Below are 8,985 nucleotides of genomic sequence, written 5' to 3'. Positions count from 1 at the left end.
TGGTATAATTAGCTAAAATAACTCAATAACAAATATCCAGATACCCAGAGAGAGATGTCTGGCAGGTTGTTAAAAAAAATTGCTCTTAATCTGAACATTTGAGTCTGAATCTTTGTAGCTCCAATACGATTGTCATTCTTAGCTTGATTAAGGAGACCAGTGATTAGAGGGAAGCAATATTTCCAGGCCAGGGATCTCACACAGTATGGCTGATGAGTGGAGTAGGTCCACACCCGGGATCTGAACCCACAAACCCCGGGCCACCGAAGCGGAGTGAATGGAACTTTAACCACTCGGCCATGGGGCCCGGCCCCTATGACAAAGTTTAACTTATAACTTAGGCACAGTAAGAGATTAACAACAGTAACCAATAATAAAGTTGGCTTTGCGGCCATTATTAAGTAAAATAAAGAACTACTTGAACACAGGCACCGCAACATCTCAGCAGTCAGCCTGATAACTGAGACGGCTACTAAGTGACTAAAGGGTGTGGCGCATACAGCATGGACACATTGGACAAAGGGATGATGCACGTCCCAGACAGGACAGAGCGGGATAGCACCAGATTTCATCATGCTACTCAGAACAGGGTGCACTTTAGAATTTATGATGTGTTTATTTCTGCAATTTTCCATTTAATATTTTCAGATCGCAGCTGACCGTGAGTAACCAAAACTGCAGCAAGCAAAACCAGAGATAAGGGGAGACTACTGTATTTTCAGGGTCAGAGCTATCCCAGAAGCCTGAAGATGAGCAGATTCAGGAGACCTGGAGTTCCATATGATAGTTAAATCGATACAGCAGAAAGACATCACATGACCCATGGTGCAAATACTTACAAGCCATATGCAGTTCCCAGCTGATGTTCAGGAACTACAAATGCCACCATTGGCCACAACGCACAGGCAAGTAATGAATAAGAGATTCCCAGCAGACACTACAGAAAGCAACATGGAAAAAGCTAAAAGTCTTATATGAACCAAAAGTAAATTTCCTTTGATGCAGATGAGCAAGAGTAACATAATAACTAATATACAAATACTCATGCAAATGTTATTGCAATTAGGCTAAAACTCAAATTTAACAGAAAAAAGTCCTGGCCCTAACAATATGTCTCTAGTGACAAAATACACACACACACTGTTTTAACCATTTTATATTATATGCATATATATATATAACTAGCTGGGCCCAAGGTGCAGTCAATGACCAAGCAAGAAAATAAAACTAATTTGCCAAAAGTTATTACCAATGTTTCAGGCAAGCTAATTATCCAGTATTTATTAGGAATTACAAATTAAGCCATCAAGACAACATCACACCAACAGTCCATTATCTTACCTCTGGGTCATCAACACCCAAATGGAGAGCAGGGCAGAGAACCAACAACCACCACCGGTTGTTAAACATCACCTAATGCTGACTTTTTCTTCAATTAAAAAAGAAACCTTATGATTTAAGTTAAAATAAGATCGTTTACACCTGTCAGATTGGCAAAGATTAAAATAATGCCAATGTCCAACACAGGCAAGGACACTAAAAACAGACACATTCATATGTTACTGGCAAAGTTTAAATGGGTGGACAGTTATTGGAGTTGTCGTTCACAGTATCTATCAAGATGTTACATGTGCAAAGCCTCCGCTACAGCGTTTCCACTTCTAGGAATCTGTCCTCCAGAATTCTCACCAAGTGCACAAATAAATATACAGGGAAGAAACGCAGCACTTCAGCCTGTGGTCTTAGAAATGACATTCTGAAGAACAATAACACAAACTTGATGAATTCACTATCACTTCTGACCTACTAAGAGTCAAAGACAAAAGAATTCAAAACCATGGATATTGGGCCGACAGCTTTTTTTGGTCACCTATGATGGAATTACTTCTTTTAATGAAATACAAAAAACAAAAATTAAACTAACAAGCATTTGGCTTTTATAAGACTACTTTATTTCAAATTCTATTTCAGCAATAAGATCACTCTGTTAAATAAGACAAATGAAAAGACAAGCACCTTATGCGTGCATATTAATACTGATACTCTGAAAATGTTTTGCAGAAACTGAAATCAAGTTATCGTTCTCTGCACTGTCATAAGCACTCCATCGGAGGAGCTGACTGTGCCTCCGGACATGCACGCAGAGTCCTGGCTGAAGCCCCAAGCCCCCAGGTGCTCATGGAGACATTACCATAGCAATCCAAGGGTTCCACAGCGTCAAGGCCAGCATCATGTGGGAAGCAAGAGTGGCTGCCACTGCACACAGGACCCAAACAATGTTCCTTCCTGTTTTATCCACCAGGAGCCCAAATACTGGGGACATGGGAGCTGATATGACATAGACAACACTGTCCAGAGAACATAAAAGATATTTAATAAAACATGTCACAGCTAAAAAAAAAAAAAATGCACAAAGTCCCTAAAACCATCAGGCAAAGCAAATCCTAGCTCATTAATTTAACATTAGTCTAAAATGGGCATCGGTAAACAGAAATATGAAGAGTGGTGCAAGACTTCTTCGGTTTTCCATTAATGCACAGATGGCCACTCAGGATTCAAGTCCCACCAGAGTCTTGGCCTCACAGTGGATGTTACATCACATAAGTCTTTTTTGTCTCAAACAACTGGCTATAATTAAAGATCCTGGCTATGCACACAATAAGCACTTAGAGAATTAATGAAATACCTGTTAATTGCACTTGCTGCCTCAGATGAAAATCCAAACTTCTCTATAAAGAAAACTCTAAAATAAAGAGAGAGAGAAATAAACACTTTAGAGAGAACTGCTGTTTTTAAAAAATAAAGGCAAAATAAAGCTGAATAAAAATAACTAGGCCTTCTTGATACTGTTTTCCTACCTTATTTGATATTCACCTTCAAGCAATCAGCTAAAGGTTTAGTGTTTATACAAAAACTTCAACTAAATAAAATATACTGATGCCTAGTTTTTCTCCCTTTTACATATACAGCAAACAGTACAAATTTTTCAGAAAACCAAATGTATTGCTAGCAGAAATTGCGACTGCTTCTTTCCCTTAAAAGCAGCACTGAATAGGTTCCTCGCTAAATAACAGATGGGGGTTTGTTTCAAATTATTTAAAACAACAGCCTGAATTTAAAGCTTATAATTACAAGACGCATCCTCACAAACACACTCTCACACTGCTCTGTTTAAGCAGCTGCCAATGAAAAAGCAGAGAGAGGGAGAAGATAAAGCGAAGAAGAATTTACGTTGAACCCTGAATTTGAGTCTGGAGGAACCACAGTCCTAGCAAATGCAAGTGTGCCCAGTCGCCGTGAGACAACACGACATCTCCATTCTCAATCAGAGGATTCCTAACCAGGGAATATAGGGGAAGTGAAGAAGAATACACATCCAAAATCAAGTATTAAAATAAATCTACATTATAAATCAAAACTGTTATTAGGTATCTCTTCAAAAGAATAATAAAAGTATTAAACCAATACTAGGGGACAGCCCAGTGGCATAGTGGTTAAGTTCGCACGTTCTGCTTCGGCGGCCTGGGGTGCTCCGGTATGGATCCCAGGTGCGGACATGGCACCACTTGGCACGGCATGCTGTGGTAGGCGTCCCACATATAAAGAGAGGAAGATGGGCACGGATGTTAGCTCAGGGCCAGGGTTCCTTACCAAAAAAGAGGAGGACTGGCAGTAGTTAGCTCAGGGCTACTCTTCCAAAAAAAAACCAATAGTAAACCTTAAGCTAAGAAAATCAGCTGTATCCCAGATGTAAAACAATTCCTGTGTAAATATAAATTATAACCAGAGAAGAAAGATCTACAGCTAAAAACAATTACATTTCTGTGATTGAGCTGTGATTATAATTTAACCAACAAAGATGGAATGCTAGAGAATACTCACTTCCCAAGCCCAATGAAAGGGAACACGGCAACGTAATAGGAGACGCAGATGACAAATATGAGCCACAGGGGTAAGGAGAAGTCCTTCACATCAGTTAACTTAATAACTTCACCTGGGAGAAGGAAGGGAGGCGGGTGTGGGCGTGACCGTCCACATCTATGTCAAGAAGATTTTTCTTTTATCATGTGATTAACATTTGCATTCAGTTTTAAAAAATACTATTCTCAGTAAATTACTGGAAATAGTTTGCGGGATAACTTAAAAAGACATTAGAAAAAGCAAAACCTAAGACTGATACCTACTTCCTGCTCCCTTTCAGGAACACCCATCATTTTGCAAATATACAAAGTACAATCAAGAATGTAAATTATGCCAAAAACACTTAAGGAGAAAGAAAATGTAACCAAAAATTTAGACAAGTGGAAACAGATTTGGAAATAAAAGACACAAGACATGTACTAAGCCTCACTACGTTTATAACACTGCACTAGGAACTTATCTCATTGTAAATTATCTCAAAAAGAACATAATTCCCCAAAGCCCCACTTTTCTTGCATTTATACTTACCTGTTTTTCCTTGTTCTTTATGAAGGATTCTTTCTACTCTCTGATCCAAGTAAGCAAGGGCCAAGGCACAGATTAGGGAAAGGACACACGTTATACCCCCTATAACAAAAACAGAGAGATTTTTTAAAGAGAACTAGACTGAAGGTTCCTGAAAAGGTGCACACTGCGCTGACAGAGAAGACCTGCATTCGGATGCCCGTGAAAGCTCAGTGACAGACAGGACTGACAGGGAGGAGCTGCATACGGACAGCACTCAACTGGCCACTCAACTGGCTGTCAGCAGTCGCCTTACTGCAGCGTTACCTACCAGGCGGCTGGAGAGGAGAGGGCAAGACCAGAACACACCAGTCTAGTCTGCAACGCAGAATATAGACTCAGGAAAGCTGATAACCAGCTAGCAAATCAGTCGTAATTTCTGAACTCAGTCTGCGCACCAATTATTGATGGATGCCAGGAAACAAATTCCAAAGGCAAAGTCCGGTGCTGGGATACCTCAGCCTCCTTCTCATTCTTTCCCACAGTCTGCAACCCCTGCTCCCAGCCCCTGGCAGCCCAAGGGGCCCGCCTCCCTGCAGCACGGCTCGCTCAGGCTCTCTTTCCCTGGGTATTCAGCATGACTCTCGAATGCTCATCTCACAGTAAAGTAAAGCAGGAGAAAAAGGGAATAAAGTTTACACTTACAAAGAATTTTAAAAAGAAGCTTAGTAAAATAAATGAATCCCTAATTGGCTGACATACTATGTGAGTCCACTTGAAAAAGTGCTGAAGTGAGAGTCAGCAGACACAGGTTCCGCTTCGGGCACTCACAAGCTGAGTGGTATGGAGAGAGACCCCTCTCTGGGCTGCAGCCTCCCCGTCTGTAAATAAGAGGCTTTGACTTGATGACAACATAGGGCTTTTCTGGCTCTAAAATTCTTTAAAACTCTCAAATTCTCCATGGTAGAGGGAACTAGAAGGAATCCAGAAGAGCCTTTCAGAGGAAGGAAGAGGTTTTAAGTAAGGCAAAGAACGTGACAGGAGGGCTCTCTAGAGACAGCGTGCCAGTGTGGCACTGCCTCTCCACTGCCCTCTTTGACCAGGCTGTCCCAAGGAATTCTAAGGGAGGCAAGAGGGCACCGGACATTCCCCGACACCCCACAGGCCTCTGCAAGCAACCACCTGTACACCACGGGGCTCGCCAGACAGCATGCTGCTCAGAGAAAAGGCACAGGTGGTGAACCCAGAGGGCCTCACACCCAGCAATTGGCACAGCAGAGCCTCCGCTGAGAGAACCTGAGGCCAGAAGGGACCCAGAGAGCTTTGGTCAAACACCTGTATTTTACAGAAAAGAAAAATGAGGCACTTCCTTGTCCAAATGACGGAACCAGTTAGAGCCAGGACCAGAGCCCAGGCTCCAGCAGGTTTCTTGCCTTATCACATCACCCTTGATCCCGTAACATCTAAGCTCTACAGGCGTCCTAACCGAATGTCATCAGAAGGAAGCAATCTTCCTTCTGCCACAGACCACCAAGGAACACCTCACGGGCATAAGTTCCCGGACTGTCGTCAGAGTTTTCACACACCTCTCCCCTCTGCTCACCACGACAACACTGAGGTAGATGAGGTGGGAAAAGATCCTCCAATGTAAGAAGTGGAAATAAAAGTACAAATGGGGTTGGACCAGCCTAGTGGCATAGTGGTTAAGTTTGCATGCTTCGCTACAGCAGCCCAGGTTCACGAGTTCAGATTCTGGGCATAGATTTACACACCGCTCATTAAGCCATGCTGTGGCAGTGTCCCACAGACAAAATAGAGGAAGACTGGCACAGATGTTAGCTCAGGGACAATCTTCTTCCAGCAAAAAGAGGAAGATGGGCAACAGGTTAGCTCAGTGCCAATCTTCCTCACCAAAAACAAAGGGGGGGGTGGTGAATGATTCACTATTTCTAATTAGGTCAAAGAACTAGTGAACTGTGCAGGCCAAACTCTAACTGAAGTGGTCTAACCCCAGTTCCAGCGTTCCTTCCACTGCCACAATACTTCCCATGACATGCATTCAGAAGAGAAAACGTGAGACATCAAGATTCACTAACCGATTATAAGTGTGACCCCAAGGGTTGTGGGACCAGCAGAACCCAGCAAAGCTTCAACTTGAGAGTACAGCCATCCCATAAGGTTCATGTTCACGGTACTGCCCTGAAAAAGAAGGGAAAATCAACAAAATTTTCATTTATATCTCTGCCTCGTTTGAAAAAAGGATATGAGATGGCTTGAAGAAATAGGTACAAGTAGGATCCAGATTAAACAAGAGATAAATTTTCTTAAAAACACAAGGGAAAAAACAAAAGCCGCAGATAAGATGACTACACAAAAAAATACCAGTTTATAGAAAATGCTAGAATTCAAAATAGCACAGTACACTAATAACTTCCCAGTAACCAAAGCAAAAATGAAATATGCTGAGTTACAAAACTCACAGGGTACTACGACAAAAATAAACCTTAGCTCAGAAAATGCACAGCTTTTCCTAGTATTGACAACTGAAAAAAAAAAGAGTCATACTCTGAATGTCCATAAGACAGTAAAAGGTATAGCGGATAATATCTTCACTCATTTAGCACTTACTGAGGCCTGATTCCATGCCAGTCACTGTTCTAGGTATTGGGGATGTGTGATAAAGAATAAAACAGAAGAACTTCCAGCTCTCATAGAGCTTATATTTTCGGGAGATGGAAGAGGTAAAATATGTAGTATATTAATCACAGTAAGTGCTTTAAAAAGTAAGGAAAAAATAAAACAGGGAAGGAGAATATAAATGGGTGGAGACATCAATAAGAACATGACTTTCGAGTAAAACCTGAAGGAAAGTTAGCTGTGAGATCTGGGGGAAAAGCATCCTGGCAAAAGAAACCGCCAGTGCACAGGCCCCAAGAGGAACGGCAAGGAGGGCAGAGGCTGGAAGAGCACAAATGAAGAGGGGAGGGGTTGAGATGAGGTCCCAGGGAGGAAATAGTGGGGAGGTGAGCTATAGGTAATAACAAGGACTTTGGTTTTTATTCTGTGTGAGATGGGAAGACACTGAGGTTTTGAGCCGAGGAGCAGCATGATCCCGTATGTTTTAACAGACTCGCTCTGGCTGCTATATTCAAAACGGGCTACAAGTGGGGAGGAAGGCAGAAGCAACGCTATGGGTTAGGCTCTACTGCAAGAATCCGCAACAGAGACGAGGGCTCTCAGACTAGCGTGGTTAGCAGTGGGCATGGTGGGAAGTGGTCGGAATATGGATATATTCTGATGGTAAAGCTAACAGTTAGATTTGCCAAGAGAAAATACGTGGAGTATGGGAGGAAAAAAGAAGAGGAACATTTCAGGATGACACCAAAGTTTTCGTCTGAGTAACTGGAAGAAAAGGGTTGCCTATAACTGAGCATGAGCAAACCAGCGCCTGTGCTGGGTGGCGGATGGCAGGTAGATATCGAGAGCTAGGTGCTGTCATGTCAGGTGTGATCCACCTGCTAGGCATCCAAGGAGAGACGTCAAGTAGGAAGCTGCATGTATGGGTGTGGGATTCAGGGGAAGATCTGGACAAGTGACACATTCAGGAGCAAAAACATGCTATTTAAAACCTCAAAGGTAGATAAGATCACCACGAAAGTGAGTGTGGAAGAGAAGACATCCAAGAACCAAGCTTTGGGGCACTCCCACATCTAAAGGGTGAGAAGACTGAGACGGAACCAGCAAAAGAAGGAGAGGAGGAGCAGACAGAAAGGCAAGAGGAGAACCCTGGGACTGCAGTGTCCTGGACCCAAGAGGAGAAAGCCAGGAGGGGGAATGTCAACCATGCCCAATGCTGCTGACGGGCCAGACTCTCAAGACTGAGGATGGAACAATCCTCAACAGTCTTCTCACAGCAAACACAGCAGCTAATTTCACATGCCTATTTCCTACAACACACTTAGCCAGAGGCACTACTCAGATGAGCAAGAAGGTAAACGGAGTCCTCCAGGAAACCTTCCCCAATGTCATCAAAAACACAAGCTCCTCAAAGGCAGGGATGTCACCTTAAATAATCCTTTAATTCTAAAATGCCTAACATGACCTGGCTTAGCAAGTATGCAGTAAATATTTGTCAAAATAATTAATTTAAAGTAACAAATTACAAAGGAAAATCAAAGGGTGCTGAACTTTCAAGCCCCAACTAAGACTTGAATAATAAGAAAAATGAGAAGTACACGACCTGAAGGTGTTATGAACACAGTTCACGCATCTAAACTCCAACAAACTGACAGCTCAGGCAAAGAGAACAGTCACAAAGAAGGAACACCAGAGCCTCTGTGACCGTCCTGAGGACGCACAGGGACAGGAGAAGTGCAGAAACATGACTGCGTCTACCCCGCAGCTCTGTGATGGGATCCTCTGGTCCCCGCATCTCACAAGGACCCTAAACACACAAGGCAGAGTAAGCAGAGCCACCCTGGCTGCCCGGGCTCGGCTCACCCCACCGCCTCCTCAGGTCTCCCCACCACTCCAACAGCCCCACCCGCCTCCTAGAAGCCC

General features: G+C 43.0%; 1 protein-coding gene across 1 annotated transcript; it reads right to left on the bottom strand.

Moving 5' to 3' along the window:
- Positions 1-839: 839 nt before the first annotated feature.
- LOC124233694 (major facilitator superfamily domain-containing protein 1-like) lies at positions 840-8,928 on the bottom strand (the record flags this gene model as incomplete). The annotated part of the gene is made up of 6 exons (XM_046650818.1): positions 6,522-8,928; positions 4,450-4,548; positions 3,883-3,994; positions 2,687-2,743; positions 2,192-2,348; positions 840-937 (listed from the first exon to the last, which is right to left on the bottom strand). Coding segments are annotated over exons 1-6 (611 nt in total), but the record flags the coding sequence as incomplete, so codon positions are not given.
- Positions 8,929-8,985: the final 57 nt, after the last annotated feature.

Source organism: Equus quagga, unplaced genomic scaffold (assembly GCF_021613505.1).
Source record: "Equus quagga isolate Etosha38 unplaced genomic scaffold, UCLA_HA_Equagga_1.0 210051_RagTag, whole genome shotgun sequence".
NCBI lineage: Eukaryota > Metazoa > Chordata > Mammalia > Perissodactyla > Equidae > Equus > Equus quagga.
The sequence above is the reverse complement of the archived record's forward strand: the minus strand, read 5'-3'. Positions and strand labels throughout refer to the sequence as shown.